This window comes from Pangasianodon hypophthalmus, chromosome 2 (genome assembly GCF_027358585.1).
Source record: "Pangasianodon hypophthalmus isolate fPanHyp1 chromosome 2, fPanHyp1.pri, whole genome shotgun sequence".
Taxonomy (NCBI): domain Eukaryota; kingdom Metazoa; phylum Chordata; class Actinopteri; order Siluriformes; family Pangasiidae; genus Pangasianodon; species Pangasianodon hypophthalmus.
In genome coordinates this window covers 15421082-15443664 of record NC_069711.1, presented here as the reverse complement: position 1 = coordinate 15443664, position 22583 = coordinate 15421082, and the positions used below count along the sequence as shown (strand labels likewise).

At 36.8% G+C, this 22583-nt stretch overlaps 1 protein-coding gene across 3 annotated transcripts in view; it reads left to right on the top strand.

Annotated features, from left to right (window-relative positions):
- rad18 (RAD18 E3 ubiquitin protein ligase) overlaps positions 1 to 13766 on the top strand; it is a 62578-nt gene extending 48812 nt beyond the window's left edge. Inside the window, exons 13-14 of one of the 3 annotated variants that reach the window (XM_034314051.1) lie at positions 3768 to 3814; positions 13532 to 13766. In XM_034314051.1, the coding sequence (XP_034169942.1) occupies positions 3768 to 3792 (25 nt within the window). In that variant the 3' untranslated portion in view covers positions 3793 to 3814; positions 13532 to 13766. The other 2 variants (XM_034314053.2, XM_034314047.1) reach the window with 2 other exon arrangements.
- The last annotated feature ends 8817 nt before the right edge of the window (positions 13767 to 22583 follow it).

The following is a 22583-nucleotide window of genomic DNA, read 5'->3' as shown; positions in this document are numbered from 1 at the left end:
ACAGTGAATCATTGGTCCACTTATTTGATTTGGCACAGTTTTACGCCGGATGCCCTTCCTGACGCAACCCTCCCCAATTTTATCTGGGCTTGGGACCAGCACAGAGAGCTCACTGTTGCACGCAACCCCAGTGGCTGGGGTGGTTCCCTAGCCAGGAATCGAACCAGGCCTAACCACTAGGCCTCCAGGGACCCTAAGTGTGCTATAACAATAAATATAATTAATTGTATTGATATCAGCCGCTATCTGATATTGTTTTCTGGTATCTATTCAATAGTGTTTTCTTTAAAACAGCCAAATATTAAGATGTTTTTATTTAGCACATTAAATAAATAGTTAATAGTTAAATGCTTTCACACAGAAATCACTTACATAGTAAATATAATAAATATAAAAAGGTATAAATATAAGAAGAAAAACCAGTCTAGTCTCTTTATATGGAAACATTTTCAGTTCCAAAAATAAATATATTTTCCAAATCCAATCCTAGTCTTTGCCATTTGTTACAGGATTTAATATCAAATATGTTTTCTCTGATATCAAATATTTCCACAATTATTAGTATTAGTATTATTTTACTGAGACCCACTGCTTGTATGCAGCACTTTCTGTGCTAATATTAAAACTGATGCTGGAACACTAGTAGGCTTGAACCGTCATATTTCTCATAACTAATATATTATTTTTCGGTGTGTGTAAGTTTTCCATGTGGTTTGCTGCCATTTCTTAAATGGTCCAATCTGAACAGTGCTACTGTGAACAGTGCAGAAATTCTCTGAACTGCTGGAGATGCTGCTACTTCCAGTGGAATCTCACTTTCTGGCCTTTGCTAAAATAAAAGATCTTCAGCTTTATTCAGTTTGCTGTTTAAACCTTTGACTTCTGAAACTAATGAAACCTTTGTACTTTTTTTTTGTTCCTTGATTTTTATGGCAGAACTTTTAAGGAATTAGCATAGTTATACATCAGAAAAGCAGTTCAGATTAATAATTAATATTATGGATGGTAGAATGTGATCAGCAAAACATGTGCTCCCTGCAGAACAAGTAGCCTTATTAAAGGATCTTGCAAACTATGTAGTGAGTATGCATATACAGTATAGTGAATAGAAAGTCATTTGGGATTCAGCTTAACTGTGAATTATAAGATGGTGGAAGTTTATCTGGATCCTGGTTCACCTAAAATAAAGCAATAAGCCATTAGAGGGTGTGTGTTGCAGTGAATTTATCATGTGTAAGGGTGTTCTTCGGTACGATGTGAAGCAGAGTGCCTAAAACCCACGGGCATTCCATGGACAGAACAATGGCTTAAGGGTAATGCTCTTATTGTTTTAAAACCAGGAGCATTAAAGCAAAAATTAATTATTGTGAAGCAGCCACAGGTGTGCCTCTAACAGGGATTTTACAACTTTGAACACAGCACAGATAATCAGATAATAGAACCGAAACTATACGTTTCATAAATATATACAATCTGTACCTGCATAAGTAAAGTACACTGGGTAGTTGGTGGATGAAATGTATTTCTTTGTTTCCTCTCTCACTAGACGCACACACGGTGCACTTGATATGATCTTAGTTTCTTCATTCTGTCCATCTAAAATGAGAAAGTTATTGAAGGAGTGGATTTACTTGGAGCAGTGTAATCTGTGTGCTGAAACTACTTGGGTATTGCATTAAGAACAGACCCCTGAACTGAGTTAATCTTGCAGACCTACACCCCCTGCACCTGCCCCAGTCCTGAATTAGTTCTTCTGCCCTGCTGAATATATGTTGGTGTTTATTTGAAATGTTCCTGAGAGACAGACAGACAACAATTCACTGGCATTCATCAGCAAAGGCATTCCCCAGGGACCTGTTCTCCTCCTCTGGCTCTTTCTCTTCATAATTTACACATTGCCCATCGGTCACATAATTTGCTGTCATTGCAATCAGTTTTCACCGTTATGCTGATGATAACTTAAATGCGACAATATGGCAAATGTGTCAGGTCATGACACATTCCAGATGACTGTCTTTGGTACACTTTTGTAGCACCAGTGTGAAGCTGTTCACGCTGCCATATGTGTACGTTTGATTTAATTTTTTCAAATAGTTTCCTGTTTTCCTACTGGTTTCACTCATTTTAATGTTAGTCCAACTTTATTCTGATAATTCTCCATGCTCATGTTATGCTCCTTTTAAAAGTATTACACATGAATCTAGTGTGAAAAATGTTTCCTAAATATGGAGGTGTATGAAGGATGAAACTTCTAAAATAAACTGATCACAGATGTTGTCTGTCACCAATTAATCTGGTCTGTTACAGCAGCTTCATTTCATCTTCTCATGGCCATGGTGAGGCAGTCCTGATGTGCTTGTATGCTGCATGGTCATGACAAGGCAAATGTGTGTGTGTGTGTGTGTGTGTTTAGTTATTATTATTTCTAAGGTTCAATAAATGTATTTTTTTATTATACTTTTGAAAAATGTATATAATATGTGTGTGTGCGCGCGCGTGCTTGTTTGTTTTGGGACACCCCCCCCCCCCCCCCCTTCGTTTTTTTTTTTTTTTTTTTTTTATTAATCGGACATGAAATCGATCACTGCTGTTTTCATAGCTTGGGTCACTCAGAGCAGATTTATTTTAAGAGAGCAGGTGGAAGGAGATTAGGAAGAAGAGGAAATGTGTACAGAGAAAGATAAAGAATGGAGTAGAGCATGACTAAGTTGTACAATACGTAGTACATATACTATACATCACAGAGGAACAAATAACAATAGACTGAGAACCAAATAATGCATTCGGAATGACTGCATGAAATCACCTGCAATCTTTTAAACTTTATTGAAAGCCAAAAGCTTTTTCAATTTCCCTTCCACTGCCTCAATTTTGCTTGCACTGGCTCTTCATTACATCAGTGGCAATGCCTCTCCTCTCACCACCCCACCTCCAGCTTTGCAATTTCCTTACTTTGTCCTGGCCTGAAAGTGGCTTTGTTCTAATTATATGCTTTTCATTAGTGCAACACAGTATTGTAATCATCACACATGTAGACCTGGATGTGGCATGCCTTTCTCTTTCCCTTTCTCTTTTTTTGCCACATTCAGATGATTTATAGATTGTTGAGAACTTGTGTATGTCTAAATCTTGTATTACAAGAATTATATTACTTGTAAGTGCCTCGACACTGTTTAGTGTATTTTTCCTTCTTATGAGTTAAATGTGGATACAGTGATTGATGAAACTGCTAAAGGAAAACAATCACATCTGCAGTCCATCATTGACTAATTTTGTCTGCTGTGGCAGCTCCTTAATCTTCCTTCATCTCAAAGAATGGCTCTGCCTGCCCCCTCTTTGTTAATATAGATTAGCATTTGAAGAACCAGCAAACGCTTGGGACACAATAATCTAAGCAGACAGCTTCATTCCAAACACATTTGACATGTATTTACTCTGTTACGTACATGTCATCACATCAGGTTTGCATAAGCCTAAGTCTCATGATGGCATTCATGTCCTTTTATACCTCCTGTAGCAGTGATCCCCAGCCCTGGTCCTGCAGAGATCAGTTCCAGCCCTTAGTCCACACATCTGCTCCAGAAAATCCGTCTGCATGATTAGTTGGATCAGCTTAGCTGGATTAGTGTTGGAAACTGAATTCTGGCTGTATCTCCAGGAACAAGGCTGGTGATCACTGCTCGGATGTTCTACTACGCCCTGTCTCACTGTTCAATCTCCACATAGTATAAATGCCAAGTAAACATTTCTTTGGTTTTGTGTTGTAGCTCCATTTCTGATGTTTTCAGTTGAAGACCAGAAGGAAGCTACCTGTGTAAGTTATTCTTCTAATCTACTTTTATTTTAATAAATAATATTTTAATCATATCTATACTATTTTATTTAACAATAACAAGATATAGCCAATAGATCAAGCAAGTGAAAGCTTAAATGTTGTATAGTCTCATGCCTTTGGGCTGGATTTTGCTGCAGTTGACTTAGAAGTGGGAAATTGAAACTCTGAATTAAGTCATTTTCGACCTCCAGTCTTTCTAGCTACAAAAGTGGGGAAAACATGGGTGCCCTCCATGAAAGCTTGCCTTTTGCTAGCAACAAGCTGGCTCACTACTGTTTCTCTATATTGAGTGAGGTGAAGCAAATACTACTCTAATCTTATTAAAAATTAGGGCAGTGGTACTTCGCTGATATGATGTCTTGTGCTAAACTTGAGGTTGATGACTCCTTGATGTTCCCGTTAGGAATTCCATGTTGAGGGGCATTTTCTTTATAGAGAGTTACAGAGAATACAGAATTATGAGTTTTATATAATTTCATATAGCCCAGACACATGGGCAACTTGAGAACAGCTTGGCTTTAGAGAGCAGGTGGAGAGAGATAAAGAGGAGGAGACAGCAGGCAGGAAATGATTAAGAATGGAGTAGAATGTGACTAAGGATAAAAATCTGTAAGCCTATATTTTACAGAGGAAAACAATAGAGTGAGGACCAAATAATAATAATGCATTTGGAGTGACTGCAGGCTTCACTTACAATCTATTATAGGAGAATGAGGACTTTTAATTTTCCTTGCACTGCCTCAGATTTCCTTACAGTGCATCTTCAGAGCTGATCTATCAAAATATAAACATGACGAGTCAAATGTTAACTGTAACAATTATTTACAAGTAGGTTGTAATCGGTCTCTCAGGAGATCCTTTTATATTCTGTCCTAACACAAGTACAGTGTTATTCATGGTAATGTCCTGTTCTGGTGCAATTCCTGCTTGCCAGTTTTTAATTTCATAATTCACTTCCTCTACATATCTGTCACAGTTTCTTAGTTTATTAAATTTGCCTTCTCTCGAGTTATTAAATTAAGAGTTTCACCAGTTGTTTGGCAAGCTGTTTGTGTTACTCTGCTACACGTAGAGCAGAGTTGGACTACAGAACTGAATCTGCAATCCAGATCTTGATCGCTATCTCGTTTTCTTTAGACTTTGCAATAGATATATGGCTCATGTGTCCACCATTTATTCATTACTGGTATTACTGGTAATATTGTAAGCGTGTTAAATTATCAGGCCAGTCTGCTGCAAAATTCATAAGAATTTTGACAGGAGCAGGAGTGATTTCTGGTGGATATCATATGAAAGAAAGATTAAAAACAATGACCGTTGCGTTAGCCTAACATTAACAGTGAATTCTGATTAATTACAATTGAGAGACCAAGTTAAACAATACCATTATTAAGAACGTGACGACTGGAGATACAATTTCATGGAATAATACAGTTGCAACCATGACTGTCAGGCATCCTTTAGCTTGCTATCATGTTACTTAGAAAACTAGTTGTGAAATTCTGTCTGTGTGTGTGTGTGTGTGTGTGTTGGGGGGGTTTCTAATGATCAGTTTCAACTAAACATATAAATAGATGTTAATTTAATAGTATTAGTCAGGATTACATTCGCTGTCACATGAAATGCTTTATGAGAACTTCATAAAGCCTGGGTTGGGTAGACAGTTTCTGATTACAGTGTAATCAGCAGCATGTTCAGTTAGAATTCTTGCAGTCAGAAACTCCGATCACATTTCAAGCATCTCTTTACCCTGATACATAAACAGTTGTTCCGTATTTCTGCTAAATTTGCTCTATATCTTGCTTAATTAAATAATGATTTTATTAGTTGGCAGTTAAGCAGGGGTCTATTGGCAAAATTGCTCACATCCATATTCAAGCCTGAGGAATTTTCTGTAGATCTAAGCACTGCCATGACACCTACACATGCAGGGTGACAAAAACAGAGGCATGTCACAGTTATCTGCTCACATGACCTGGAACTATTGTTCACCTTTTTGATGCTGTATTGTGTTACAATATACAGCATATTAGTAAATTCGATATGCTTTATCAGTCTGCTTGTTTTAAAGATATATTCTTTAATTCTGCTTGTTTTAAGGCAAGTGATGTATAGACAAGTAAAATGTCAACCTCAAAGGCATGAGTTACGCTCATATAATTTTAATAATCTGAATGGGTCTCCCAGAATGCCAAGTTAAACAATATATGTCTACTTGCAAAGCTTTTGAAATTACTTAAGTCATTTTGACTCTGAATATGGCCCTTAGTAAAATATGTAAAAGAAAAGGAGACTAAAACTATTAACTTTTGAGAGCTATGAACAATAACTGGTGGTTGAAGACATCAGTTATAAATACCTATTATTTATACATATTATAATTCACCTCTTTTCTGAAGCCTGACCACAAACGGCACTGTTAATTAATCTTAATTATAATTATTCACTGCGTGATTGGCTTGGTTTTCTCTGGATGCTGTCATCTTGTAACCTCCGGCCAAATTATAGAGGCACAAATGATCCCTTTGCTTATAATAGGATGATGAGTGATGAGAGGAAGATTCATAATTTAAAAAAGAAGGTAGATTTTGATATTGTTAATGATACATAGTTGGGAGTGCAAGGAGAAAGCTGCATCTAAAAAGCCCTCAGAAATTTTGGATACAAGTGTAAAATGCTAGATTTAATGCCCTCCAGTGAATTAAAGTGGTTTTAGTGTCATGTGTTTTGATAATGGATTTGTCTTCACAATGACTTCAGCATTGTGTTTGTGAAACATTCCCTGCTCCATCTCGGATTAGTCTAAAGGGTAATTTAACCATTGCTGTCACTGAACCCCAGCTCTGTTATTTGTTTTCCTTTTAAACTGTCTACTCTGGGAGTGCGAAGCTAATGCTTAGTGCCATATTCTGGGTAAGATTTCACCTAGGTGAGTTTTTCTTCACGGAGAAACCTTATCTGCAACTTTCAGCTTGTGTCATAAACCCTCTGACACAGCTGTTAATTGAAATGCTGTCAGTCTGATGAGAGCTGTAAAAGGCGATGGCGGAGGAAAAACAGTTAAAGTGTGTGTGAGGTGCTTCATCATTCTTGTATTTGACCTCAGCCATCACAATCACTTAAGCACCTCATTTTTTTTCCACAAGCAGAAATTCAAGTTTAATTATGGCTGTGACTGTGTGTGTGTGTACAATCCATGGACCTACCGATTCGATTTGGAGATTGATACGGTAGATGTGTAAACATATAGGGTTCAGCTGTAAAATTTACAATGTTTGACCTCATGTTATGGTGATATGGGGCACTCCTAAAAACTATACTGTTTGTTTTTTCAGCTAAATCACTGATCAGACCAATGGCGAATAAAATTCACCTGGCAGAAAAAGCTGACTCGCTGAATGGAAAGGATATGGAAGAAGCAGATTTGTGTCTGGTTGTGTTTATTTTTGTGTTGCATCAGCTTTATCTAGGAGAACTTTAACATGTAAATTTATAAGCCTCTGTCTGAGCCAAAAGAAAACAAGAAGGATCAGGACTGTGGTCTCTGTGGTGAACAACAAAAAAGGAGGAGATGCTAAGTAGTAAGCACTGCTCACACCAAACTTTTGCCTCACCGTTTTTTCTTTACTACGGCTTGGCGCACATCTTTTAAAAAAAAAAAAACAAACAAAAAAAAACACCATTGAAATACAGTTTTTCTAATAAAATTCTTTCGTTGTTTTTTTTTTTTTTTTCTTTTTTCCCCCAATCTGCCTGTAAAGATTTTTTTTTTTAAGTAACACAGGCACTTCAGTATTGGGCATAATTACAGCTGGGGATTTTTCATTTTCGATCTGATACCGATGTCTGAACTATATGTCTCGGCTGATACCCGATACTGATCCATCACCACTTTGTCTAAATATCACATGATGTAAAATCTGTATATTATATCTGTATATAAATATTATGGCATCCCAATGGCAATGACAAAAACCAGTGTGTTTGTTAAACTGAAGCTAATGTTAACTAGTTGCTGAAACTGAGCTAGCATACACACACACACACACACACACACACATTTTGGTCATGTAGAGAAATTTTTTTTATTTTTTTTTTGGCTATAGAATAAACAGACGAAATAAAACAGAATGAAGAAAAAGGTCTTCAAATGTACTAGAATGCAAAAAAAAAAATAATTTCTAAATATAATTGCCTCAGTAGACTTTTCACTTATTCAGTGGCTTATAAACTAATTTCCCAGCTGTCCTGCACTTTTGCATCATTCAATTTATGTCTAGTCTGATAAAAGGCTTGGAATAGACAATCCAAGGACACGCTCCGTTTATGCATGTCTCTTTAGATTTGCAGTTTCTTTAACTCTGCCATCTTAGCCAAGAAGAAAAGGCCTTGGCACGCGATCTCTCGCTGCTCAAAGACGCTCCATTTCAGATGGCCCAAACTGATTAGCTCTACTGGTTAGGAACTGATCTGAAAAATATTTGACTTGGCTAATTTGTTGAAAATTCTCCACAGATAATTGTCCAGAGAGAGCGAGGTGTTATCGTATTTCACATGGTCACGTTGTCCTCCATGGCTGCTTTGCGACTTTGATTAATAGTCGTGCTGCCTGGTTCCCCTGAGGAGCAGCTTTGAGGAGCTTTAGCCATTCTGGGAGTAATGAAAACATATGTGTGAGGCCCCTTCGCCTCCCTACAGTAAAGCTGTTGTAATAAAAGTGTCATCAGTCTGAGAGTGTGTCGTGCAGAGGGAGATGTCACCTTCACACTCTGGGTTTTAGTGGCCTTTACCATGCAGCTTTCAACCATGCACAGCTAGCAAGACGACTGCCACCATGTCTTGCTGTGTGACCAGCATCCCATTTTTAGATGTGTTCGCTACAGCTGTGCTTTGCCGGTTTATTTGTTTGTGCGCTGTAGTGCTGAACCTTGGTGGTAGGATATAAAAATGTCAAGTTTTATTTTGCTTTCTCCCTTTAAAAGACTCCTCCCCAGAGCACCCTAGGTTACTCAGTCATCTTTCATGGGTTAGCAGGCACATTTTTCCATGTATATCAAAAATTTATGGTTTCATTACATACATTTTTAAATGCATGGAGTAATCTTGTTCTAGAAATAAAAATGTTCTTTTTTTTTTTTTTTGAAAAATCTTCACTTCCCTTCAAGGCCTAGTTATTACTGTGATGCTACTACTTTATATAATGAGTTTATTATTCAGAATTGAATGTGGATGTACTCTTAAACTGAAAAAAAAAAAAAATCTCCAGAAGGATGAAATGACGTATTAATTCAGTTACACACATACACAGTACGAGTCTTTATTACTAGCCATTATTTCACACTCGCTATAGTTCACAACTATAGAGAATACAGTAGCAACAGCCGAACAATAGAGGTGTAACGATACACTCCAGTCACAATTCAGTTTGTTTCATGATACTAGCTTCACGATTCGATTCAATTCGGTTCAAAACAATGTGCATTTTTGTCTATAAAATGGTAAAAATGTATATTTTAAACAAAATGTACTACAGGTTTGCCATATCTTAAAAATAAATAAATATATAAATTCTCCCAAAAAGTTGATTGAATAAGCAAAGTCTCTGACCTGGGGAAAATGATCGATTGAAACATAACGAGCTCTGTAGCAGCATCTGAGGCATCAATTTAACCATAAATAAAGCTCCAAATTTTGCTAAAATGCACAATTTCCTTGACTTATTTCTCGGGCTCTGGAGATTTCTGCAGTGCGTGGATGGTGTCATTTGCAAGCTACTGAAGAGCTCTTTTTTAACGGTTATAATGGTGTTGTGTAACTGTATAATGTATAACATTTGTCAGTCCTTGGGGTCCGGAGCTATCGTCACTTCACAAGTGCAGATGATTCCCAGTAATGGCACAGACTCTTCTTCAAAGAATGCGATCATGTGACCTGTGTGCTCTCTGTATATTTTCAATCTATTAGTTGTGCAGATTGGGACCTTTGGTGTTCACACAGTGCAATTGTATTAGATGCATAATTAATAGAATGCTGATTTCCACGATATGAATGGCACATTTCCACAATGCACATCATCATGTCACTCCTACTAAACAAGGAAGTAAGGACCGGATCACATGTAATGTGAAAAGTATTAAAGATTGTATCTTCTGACCTGGTTTATTGTTTGCCTTGTGTAGATTGTAATGATCTGTATCTATTGAAGGAGCATTAGAAACGATTTGTCAAAATTTGTAAAAATTAGGTCTCCAGCAGTTTAGTAGGTGGAGTTGAATATGATTTGAATGATTGTACACATGTACATAAAGCTCTGCCCTCAGAACCTGTGGTGGTTCAACTATAGTTAGTAATCTGACTATGATTTATGAGAATGATGCAGTCGCTGTCTTTTTTTTTTTTTTGGTTAATAAATGAGATTTTGGGCTTCTAAGGTTTGGTATTGGCACTGTTAACATTTTAAGCTCCATTCAGCTGCTTGAGTGACAAGTTATAACACTAAACACATGAACTTTTGCTCATACTGATTTATGTGAATGGTCAAGTGCTTTCGCTTTCCTGTTTTTCTTTGTAATGGCAAAAAAAAAAACCTCTACTTGATTTGCTGTGTAAAGCAGCCCATTCAAACAATTCAAAGCTTTATAAAGATTGAGTTTACAGACCTTTCCAGCAGGTCTGTTATAAATTACTCTATCATGGAAAATTGCTGGCACTGTTCTTTATGCTTTTACTGCCTACTTTTCTTTAGGTTTTTTTGAAACACCACATAGTTTTTTGCTCAAAGGAGAATTATCTGGCTGTACTGGGTGCTTGCTAATTTCAGACTGAGCTGTGGATGGAGTGAACAGGCATTAGCAAGTATCTATAAAACGATTGACAAGAAGCCCGTCAAAACACAAACAAGCACTCCGGACCATAGCACATTTTCCAAATGGATTTTCTCAGCCACATAATAAATTTGCTGAGACTATGGCTGAAATCATTATTTTTTTTTAATCACTTCTACTTATTTTGCAGGTTATTTGTACAAGTAAGAAATACAAAAATCACTGAATGCGCCTTCAAATACATTTTAAATATTGTTGAATGCATTTGAAGGTCAATCTCCAGTGCTTTTTTGTCCTTGTATCTCTCTCTGCTGAGTGAACGTGAAGTGTATTTTAAAAACAGCTGTGAAGGAAAGTCACTGCTCAAGGTTACACAGTGTATTTAACATTTGAGCTGAAATGCATAAGTTGATGAAATTAGTTTTTAACATATGTCAGACACAATCAAACCTCAGAAACGAGACCAGGAGACATAACTCATAGTTGGCTTGATCCACCCAGATTATTAGAGACAGAAGCCTCTCTTCAAACACTTCAGTGCTAAGGCTGTGGAGGCCCTAGCAAGTCTTTACATCTAATCTATAGCGAAGAGTTAGGAAGTGTAGCTGCATGCATTACTACACTCCACACAATCAATTAGTAAACTCATGTTGGATTGCACTGGTTAATTCTGCTTCAAATCATACATCGGCGCCTTATGCCTCCTCACAGGTTGTGATCTCCCACAGGTGCCGTGTACTGAACGTTCTTAAATTGCCTTCCTGCAGGTTTTCTTCACTTCACTGCCTCCTGCTTGCTTCCTATCCCACTTCCTTTCTAATCACACCTCTTTGAGTTGTCTTGTTTGAAATGCCTGCAGGAAATGATGTAGGTGGATTATTGACCTCGAAGCCGCTTAGATGTAGTGTTAATTAATTGTGAAAAGTTTTCTTATGAGAGCCGTGTGATTTGGCTCAATGTTTCAAGAAGTGCTCTGAGAAGCACTTGAGCAGAGAGAAGGCTGAAGGATAAAAAAGATGAACGAGCTGCAGCTGGAATTCTAGAGGAGTGTAAGACCCTGTGTATAATACCATGTCAAAACACATTACTTAAAGCTATCCCTTATTAAACTGAAATCAGATTTGAATATCCTGTATGGTTCACTACATTATTGTCTCTACTAATACAGCTTTTGCTGTTTTTTTTTTCCTTTAATTAGTGTAGAGTCGTGTAATCTTGTTTAAGAAATCTAATTAGTTTTTCTTAATAACTGATTAAACAAAATGACTTTTTGGTCGTGGGTTGATCAGGTGTAACAATGGAACTATACACACATGGAGCACTTTATTAGGAACACTACACTAATACTGGCTAGGGCCTCCCTTTGCTCTCAGTTCTTCATGGCACTTTGATGCTGTGAATCTCCCATTCTACCACATCCCAAAGGTGTTCTATTAGATTCAGATCTAGTGACTGGGAAGGCTACTGAAGAACACTGAACTCATTGTCATGCTCATGAAACCAGTTTGAGACGATTGTTGCTTTGTGACATGGTGCATCATCATGCTGGAAGTAGCCATTAGAAGATGAGTAAATTGGTCAGCAACAATACTTAAATAGACTGTGGCATGCAGGTGATGATTGATTGGTAATAACAGGTCCAAAGTGTGCCAAGAAAACATTCCCCACACCATTACACCACCTCCACCAGCCTGGACTGTTGACAATGGTATTGGTCTATGGATTCATGCAGTTGGTGCCAAATTCTGACGCTCTGTGTGCCTCAGCAGAAATCGAGTTTCATCAGACCAGACTGCGTTTTTAAAGTCTTCACCTGTCCAGTTTTGTTAAGTCTGTGCCCACTGCAACCTCATATTCCTGTTCTTGTCTGACGTGGAACCTGATGTGGTCTTCTGCTGTTGTAGCCCATCCACCTTATGGTTCGACATGTTGTGCATTCTGAGATGCTTTTCTGTTTACTACAGTTGTACAGAATGGTTGTCTGAGTTACTGTAGCCTTTCTGTCAGCTAAAACTGGTCTGGCCATTCTCTGTTGACCTCTCTCATCAACAAGAACACATTTATTCTCCATTCCGCCAGTTGATATGAACATTAACATTGAAGCTGCTGGCCCATATCTGCATGATTTTATGCATTGCACTGCTGCCACACGATTCACTGATTTAGATAATTGCATGAATGATAGGTGTACAGCTGTTCCTAATAAAGTGCTCAGTGAGTGTATATCATGCAAACAGAATTAGATCTGAATTGATGTTCATTCGTTCATCTCCAGTAACTGCTTTATCCTAGTCAGGGTCGCAGTGGATCTAGCACCTATCCCAGAAACACCAGTCCATCACATGGCACCTTGTCCGCACACATTCACACAAACACTGGGGCAATTTAATGTAGCCAATGAGGTGGGAGGAAACTGGAGAACCCAGAGGAAACACATGCGTAATGATCATGCACAGACAGTAACCTGAGCTCAGGATTGAACCGGAGACCCTGGACCTGTTATGCAACAACGATACCAACTGCACCACCGTGCCACCCTTGAATTGAATTTTAAAAAGGGATATGGAAAAATCTGGTCCTCTGGTCTGGTACTGTCGTTTACTTTGTATAGAGAGCTGATTGATGGGCTTTCAGGGACCAAAGGATACAGATTGGACATGGCAGTGTAATGAAACCACTCAAGGGAACACTAACTTATTTCAGTATGCAGTCTACTTCTGGTCGCTGTGTAGGCTTTTAAAGTCTAGATGTTTGATGTTTCTCTGCTTTTTTTTTGTAACACTCATTTCTCCTAAATTATCTCTTCCTGCTCAGAAAAGCTGGGCATTACTGCTGGGCCAGACAGGTCAACTCTCTGATTTTCTTTCCACAGAGTCCCAGAGAGTGGTCCAAGAGGCTAACGCAGAGCCGCAGGCTCCTGGGAGTTGAATCCTCTTATTGTGGGAGGAAAATGCACTCATGGCTAGAAAGAACCGGAGTGACACCTGGACACAATTTAAAATTAACACTGAATAGACTTTTTTTTTATAACTTTACACACGATTCTCTGTTTTCAGTACAGGATTTGTACATAGATTTTGAACAATAAAATCTATTTTTAAAAAATGTCTCTGCTGTGTCCCAGTAAATTAGTACTTATGAGTATTATTAAATCATTACTTATGATAACTATTACTTAATATTGCTTATGATGATAATGTACTGTTCATTTTAATAATGTAATGATTTGTGTGTATTTAAGCAGAAAATGAAAATAGGATTAACTCTGTCATTAAAAAAAAAAAAAAAATCAAAATGTCATGATCCCATTAATATGACAGGCTTTTTCAACAATTTCAGTGAGCTCTAGCTTTAAATGCACAAATGTAGACAGATAAAGAATTTACACATAATAACCAGCTATCTGAATCTAGCCTTTCTTTCTGCTTGCACACTATAACAATTTGAGTTTGAGCATCTGAAAGAGGCATAATTTACCCAGCATGGATACCCATACTATTTGGCACATTTCCAATTGAAGCTTAGCATGCAAGCCCTTGGCCTCTTCTTACTGTTTGCTTAATTATAAGACTGTTGTCTGTCTCCACTTGATGCACTTATGTTCCATGTGTGCAGAAAGGATTAACAGTGCTTATATTGACCCTATAGGATAAACAAGATTAACAGTGTACTTCTTTGTAAAGAACAAGAAGAAAAATGGTCTTGAGCCAGCTGAAGATTCAGAAGTTTGTGATTAAAGGAAAGATATGGGGATTCTCAGTGAATGTTTTTGATTTCTCCATCTGTTCCATCAGTAATGAGCCTGTGTGTTAGAGAATCATATTTTCACTTGTATTTCACATCTGCAAAAGGTTGAAGGCAATACACAGCTTTGGACATCCATTTAGGTAAACATCTTAAAACAACAAGCAAGGGCAAGGAATGTAACAAAGAACTTGATGTGTTTGCTTTGGGGAACATGGTACAGTACTCACTGTAGGCTCTGAGGTACTGCTTGATCTGTGCTTCTAATTTTGATGTCTTATTAAAGCCAGATGGTAGCCCTTGAAATACAAATGGAAATAAGACAAAGAAAGCTACTTACTAGTTAGCTAGGTCCTTTAACTTCTTTACAATTTAAATAACTATCGAAGTCTTTCATCTTCAAGAGAACAAGATTACACGAGTATTTGGGTTTGTTTCTCTTTTTTCCTTTAAGGCTATAAATGTTTTCAAGCTCTGCTTGATGTTACAACCAGAGTTGCTAGTTAATTACACCTACCCTGTATCTTCACTCATTGGCCATCTTATCCATATATGATAGGTGCACTTTTTTGGTAATCATTTACAGACCGAAGCCTATTTGTTATCCCCTCTACACCATCGATCAATAGAAAAGGACCACTGTAACAAGCAATGCTAACCAGAGCTTATTCCCCACACAGCAGTGACGTGCAGTAGTGGGTAGAGGTCTGCATGGGCTTTAAATTGAAGCCCGAACCCGAGATCGTATGACCCGACCCGACCCGACCCAAACCCGAAATCGGATTCTCACAACAAATAGCTTTTTGCAATATGCAGTATTTCAGGATTGCATGCAACAATCAGTAAACAAACACGTATAAACAAACACAGTTTCCTCAAGGCACAGCAGGTCCCTGGCACACAACAGCAAAATAGAGAAACACATCCTTACCAGTTATGAAACTTTGCAAAAAACAACAAACAAAAAAAGTCCTACGCTGCACGTAACCGCTGAGCACTTTATTGGTTGTAACAACAAGGTCACAATTCTTCTATAGTGCAGCTGTCCCTGCATCATTTGGCACTGTAATAAGTTCTCCCTTAATCATTTTTTGCTTTATCTCACTCATTGTACACAACTAGCTAACTAGCTAAATTCACTCATGAGGTGTGTGTGTGCTATTTGCCGCATTGTGACAGGAAGAGGAAAAAAAATTTGTCCTACAGTAACTTATCTGTGGAATTGGGCTAGCCTTTGCTCCCCGTGCGCGTCAATAAAACTTTGACGCCATGTCCTGTCATAATAATGTCGGATTAGCATAGGTATAGTGTAGATTTAATGTAACTATAGTATTGATAGTGTTGATATAATGTAGGTATAGTATAGATATAGTGTAGGTGTATGTATAGTGTAGATATAGTGTCGATATAATGTAGGTATAGTGTAGGTTTAATGTATGTATAATGAGGGTATAGTGTAGATTTAATGTAACTATAGTATTGATAGTGTTGATGTAATGTAGGTATAGTATAGATATAGTGTAGGTGTATGTATAGTGTAGATATAGTGTCGATATAATGTAGGTATAGTGTAGGTTTAATGTATGTATAATGAGGGTATAGTGTAGATTTAATGTAACTATAGTATTGATAGTGTTGATATAATGTAGGTATAGTATAGATATAGTGTAGGTGTATGTATAGTGTAGATATAGTGTCGATGTAATGTAGGTATAGTGTAGGTTTAATGTATGTATAATGAGGGTATAGTGTAGATTTAATGTAGCTATAGTATTGATAGTGTCGATATAATGTAGGTATAGTGTAGGTTTAACATAGCTATAGTATAGGTATAGTGTAGGTGTAATGTATGTATAGTGTAGATATAGTGTTGATATAATGTAGGTATAGTGTAGGTTTAATGTATGTATAGTGTAGATATAGTGTCGATATAATGTAGGTATAGTGTAGGTGTAATGTATGTATAGTGTAGATATAGTGTCGATATAATGTAGGTATAGTGTAGGTGTAATGTATGTATAGTGTAGATATAGTGTCGATATAATGTAGGTATAGTGTAGGTGTAATGTATGTATAGTGTAGATATAGTGTCGATATAATGTAGGTATAGTGTAGGTGTAATGTATGTATAGTGTAGATATAGTGTTGATATAATGTAGGTATAGTGTAGGTTTAATGTATGTATAGTGTAGATATAGTGTCGATATAATGTAGGTATAGTGTAGGTGTAATGTATGTATAGTGTAGATATAGTGTTGATATAATGTAGGTATAGTGTAGGTGTAATGTATGTATAGTGTAGATATAGTGTCGATATAATGTAGGTATAGTATAGGTATAGTGTAGGTGTAATGTATGTATAGTGTAGGTATAGTGTAGGTGTAATGTATGTATAGTGTAGGTATAGTGTAGGTTTAATGTATGTATAGTGTTGATATAGTGTCGATATAATGTAGGTATAGTGTAGGTGTAATGTATGTATAGTGTAGATATAGTGTCGATATAATGTAGGTATAGTGTAGGTTTAATGTATGTATAGTGTAGATATAGTGTCGATATAATGTAGGTATAGTGTAGGTGTAATGTATGTATAGTGTAGATATAGTGTCGATATAATGTAGGTATAGTGTAGGTGTAATGTATGTATAGTGTAGATATAGTGTCGATATAATGTAGGTATAGTGTAGGTGTAATGTATGTATAGTGTAGATATAGTGTTGATATAATGTAGGTATAGTGTAGGTTTAATGTATGTATAGTGTAGATATAGTGTCGATATAATGTAGGTATAGTGTAGGTGTAATGTATGTATAGTGTAGATATAGTGTTGATATAATGTAGGTATAGTGTAGGTGTAATGTATGTATAGTGTAGATATAGTGTCGATATAATGTAGGTATAGTATAGGTATAGTGTAGGTGTAATGTATGTATAGTGTAGGTATAGTGTAGGTGTAATGTATGTATAGTGTAGGTATAGTGTAGGTTTAATGTATGTATAGTGTTGATATAGTGTCGATATAATGTAGGTATAGTGTAGGTTTAACGTAGCTATAGTATAGGTATAGTGTAGATATAGTGTCGATATAATGTAGGTATAGTGTAGGTATAGTGTAGGTGTAATGTATGTATAGTGTAGGTATAGTGTAGGTTTAATGTATGTATAGTGTAGATATAGTGTCGATATAATGTAGGTATAGTGTAGGTTTAATGTATGTATAGTGTAGATATAGTGTAGGTGTAATGTATGTATAGTGTAGATATAGTGTCGATATAATGTAGGTATAGTGTAGGTTTAATGTATGTATAGTGTAGATATAGTGTCGATATAATGTAGGTATAGTGTAGGTGTAATGTATGTATAGTGTAGATATAGTGTCGATATAAGGTAGGTATAGTGTAGGTGTAATGTATGTATAGTGTAGATATAGTGTCGATATAATGTAGGTATAGTGTAGGTTTAATGTATGTATAGTGTGGATATAGTGTCGATATAATGTAGGTATAGTGTAGGTTTAATGTATGTATAGTGTAGATATAGTGTCGATATAATGTAGGTATAGTGTAGGTTTAACGTAGCTATAGTATAGGTATAGTGTAGATATAGTGTCGATATAATGTAGGTATAGTATAGGTATAGTGTAGGTGTAATGTATGTATAGTGTAGATATAGTGTAGATATAATGTTGATATAATGTAGGTATAGTGTAGGTGTAATGTATGTATAGTGTAGATATAGTGTTGATATAATGTAGGTATAGTGTAGGTTTAACGTAGCTATAGTATAGGTATAGTGTAGGTGTAATGTATGTATAGTGTAGATATAGTGTTGATATAATGTAGGTATAGTGTAGGTTTAACGTAGCTATAGTATAGGTATAGTGTAGGTGTAATGTATGTATAGTGTAGATATAGTGTAGGTGTAATGTATGTATAGTGTAGGTATAGTGTTGATATAATGTAGGTATAGTGTAGGTTTAACGTAGCTATAGTATAGGTATAGTGTAGATATAATGTCGATATAATGTAGGTATAGTGTAGGTTTAACATAGCTATAGTATAGGTATAGTGTAGATATAATGTCGATATAATATAGGTATAGTGTAGGTATAGTGTAGGTTTAATGTCGATATAATGTAGGTATAGTATAGGTATAGTGTAGGTGTAATGTATGTATAGTGTAGGTATAGTGTAGGTTTAATGTAGCTACAGTCCAGTCCATAAGTATTTGGACAGTGACACAATTTTTGTAATTTTGCCTCTGTACATCACCACAATGGATTTAAAATGAAGCAATCAGGATTGGAGTGAAGTGTAGACTTTCGGCATTTACTCAAAGGGTTTAACAAATGTTGCATTTGATGTTTGGGATTTGATGTTATTATCCTAAGACCTGATATATGAGTATTCAGCCACGCAACCACATGCTTAATATCTGCAGCCACCTAGTGAAAGCAAGACACTCTTTCAAATAAACACAGGAAAACTATATTCCTGCTTTTGTCTGTTACCTTTTTGTAAACCAGTGGTGTTATCAAATGGTGGAGCCAGCAAAGTATTTCAGTGGATGGAACCAAGCACTTGAAAAACACTGTAGCAGAATCAACCTATGAAAAATGACTGTATTTCCTTTACCTCTGTGGTCTGATTAGTGAGGAGGCAATGTGGCTTGTTCAAAAAGAAGTCAAAAAGTCAACTACAAAAGCTGAAATATGTTAAGCTAAATATGACTGGACAGAGAAGTATGTGTTTATTCTTTGCTTCAAAACAGTTTAAAATGGATTTCTCATTTGTTCAGAATCTGTGGCACTAATAAAAAATGATAAAGTGAAGAAAAACAGGAAACAACACAGCCAATTCAAATTGCCTTCTTTATAGGCATGAGCTAATCATTAGTTGTTAAGCATCAAAAGTTAACCTGTCACTAGTCAGTCATGTTCGTTGGAGAATTATCCAGAATTTTATGGAGCTGATTCTTCATCATTTTTAGTTTACAACCCCGATCTAAACTATGACTCAGGTTAAATGTGCTTCAGCTTGGTGAGGCATAGAGCTGCTGAAGTTATCTGTCAGTTGATCTCAGCATATGTGGTGTTGACTATAAACAGCTATCAGACCATCTATGTTTGTTTGGATCCATGTGCCATGCGGGATCATTCTTTTCAAAATGTAAGAAAGACAACAGGAAACATGAGAAGAAATGCAAGAGTTGAGATTTAAACTAGCAATATAAAACAGCCCAGCTAGGTTTAGAAAGAGAAAGCAGTTCAGATGCTTGCTCAGTTTGCGAAAGTTGGTGTGTCAGCTGCCAAAATTCAACTTTATGTTTTGTCACGTTCACATTCTCTCCATTTCCCTTCTCCTTTTTATCCTTTCACCATCATAGTTTTCATCTGAGACAGACTTTCTGTGTCTTCATAGGATGTACATCACTTTGACTACTGCCTGCCTTTCACCTTTTTTATTCCCCACCTACTGTTTTTCTCTGTTTGTTTTTGTCTGTTTGTCTCACTCATCTTTTTTACTATTGAAAATATCCTGTACTTGTCATCCACAGCAGGTACGCACATGACAGAGCTGAGCTCAGGGTTTGGCAGGTACTTAGACAGACAGGAGATTAAGCTAGAAATAAAAATCATTTGGGTGCACGCATACAAGTAGACAGAGATAACACACCTTTCACTTGTCATGGCAACACAACACACCTCAGTCTCAACTTTTGTTTGTGCAGTATGTCTGTCTCTATCTCTTACATGGCTGTCGCTCAGCATTGAGACGGGGTTTACACAAACACAAAATTCACTGTATAGTGTCACAGGTTGGATTATGGAGTTGTTTGAATTTCTGAAAGTCAATTATATGCATGTAAAGTTGGTAGGTATTCAACCATAATCCAGTTAGAGTTTATTTGGAGTATTCACACATTACTGGGTAAAATGGGGGAAACAATTAAAATAAAATAAATCCCTGACCCCTGCTGCTTTCATTTTGCATGGTTAACTTATTTGGGTTATAAGCTTCCTACACTACCAATTACTTGTTACATATTTACATTTATGGCATTTGGCAGACGCCCTTTTCCAGAGCAACTTACATTTATCTCACGTGTACAACTGAGCAGTTGAGGGTTAAGGGCCTTGCTCAAGGGCCCAGCAGTGGCAGCTTGGCAGTGCTGGGATTTGAACTTACAACCTTCTGATTAGTAGTCTTAACCACTGAGCTACCTCTTTAAAAAAATACATTCTTTGTATCCTATAGAGTAGGGATGTAACCCAATACAAATACATTATTTGGATTATATTTAGATTGTATAATATGTGCTAAATAGATACAAATATAGATAGGAATAGGAGCAGCAATATTCTTTTTTCTCCAATTTTTTTAGAAAGCTTGCCACAGTGGTTCCCAGAGCATCTGGTTGACATCCAGACTGGGATCCTGTGGGATGCACCAAAAAATGATGCACGAGTGGAAAGTTTTTACTTTCGTGTGGGCATGAGCAAGCAGTAAGATATGAAGCTTGTATTTTATTGTTCTTCAAATAAAGGTTTTATGTGAAGAACAATAAAGTATTAAAAAGATCACAACATGTTGTATAGCCTAACATAACATTTTATTTTAAATATACTAAAAAACAGTGCATTATGATCAGTGTTTATTTTCTACATGACAACTGTTGCTAGAGTGTCTCTGTACTCATATCACCGAACACGTCATATGATTAATTATATAAAAAAAGAAACAGGCAATTTTCTACAAAACCCTTTGCAATTAATGTAATCGCGGTAGCCATCCGTCAAGGGAAGAATAGGGATGTGCATGTCATCCAGTGCACCATAAACCTGTGGCACAATATGTTATGGTATGCAATTTCATTGGCCTCCACTACATTCTGCAGCCTGATATAACTCCTATTAATTTTTCTTTAATAGCTGTGCACACAGGATATACACACTGATAGACAGTCAACCAAAGGTTTCCCCCACTACCCTGTACTTGGCACAGGTTGCCAGCTTGAACAGGGCGATGGCAATCCGCTTTCGGGTCGGACCCAGTGGTTGGTGGCAACCTGCTGTGGGTGCAACATCAGGACCAATTCATTGGCACAGCATCTCAAACGTGGGCAGTGACATTCTAAAATGTTGCACCCAGAGACTTTCTGTGAAATGTCTCTCCACCATTACCTCCTATAACGCCTTATTGCGTGGTCTCTCCCAGACCCATGGGCTTTGTTGCCTAAGAGCAGTTACTTGGAACCCTATCAGATGAGCAACTGCTCCATTCTGATGTCGTTTTCTGATATTTCGTACAATTGCAATTGCTTGTGAAATTAAAATGACAGTATAGTGTCCAATTATTTGTCTCAATACTCTCTCCATTATACAAAGATTTGAGGACATGTGGGACGCAAAAGTTACACATATTTTGATATACACAAAATTATGTATGGAAAGGGCTCAAGGGTAGATTTCTTTTGTGATGCACCAAAACTTATGCAACAATTAGTTTTTTTTGTTTGTTTGTTGTTTTTTAGGCCGATGTCATCACGCACACCATTTTATGAGTAAAAGGCCAACTGGATGGAAACGGGCAGGAGACAGCAAATTTCGCAAACTTTTTTTTAATGCATTTTCACTTTGTTGATAACAGAACAGTGCAAATAGTGGATGGAAACTTGGCTTATGAATCCTAAACACTGACTGAATGAGCATTTATGAGCCTGTGTTAGATAAGGTAGAGTAAACTAGCTATCTATACTAGATATTAATAATCAACTACTAGGCTGTAGTCAACAGTTTGCACTGTTCCATGACAGAGTCTACATTCTCACGTGTACTCAGCTTACCTCGGTTTTAGTAAAAGTCACAAACAGCCACTAGGAAAATGGATCAGCACGTTATGCCACAGCAGAGGTGGCTGTCTGTAGGCTATTGTAGGCTGTTTGTCTTCCAAGCACAAGAATACAAAATATGTGGTGGAAACTATAGCAGGGTTGGACAAATAATAAATTCATAAGTTATTGAGCTATTGGGCAAGTAAAAGCTCCAGTGTGCTCCACAGATCCATGTTTTGGTTCCCCTGAAATCTACTTGACTAGATTTAAAAGCTAGAGGTTGCTAATGTAATGTAGCTAAAATAACATTTAACATAGAGCTAGTTTTCTAGTTAAGTGTATTAATA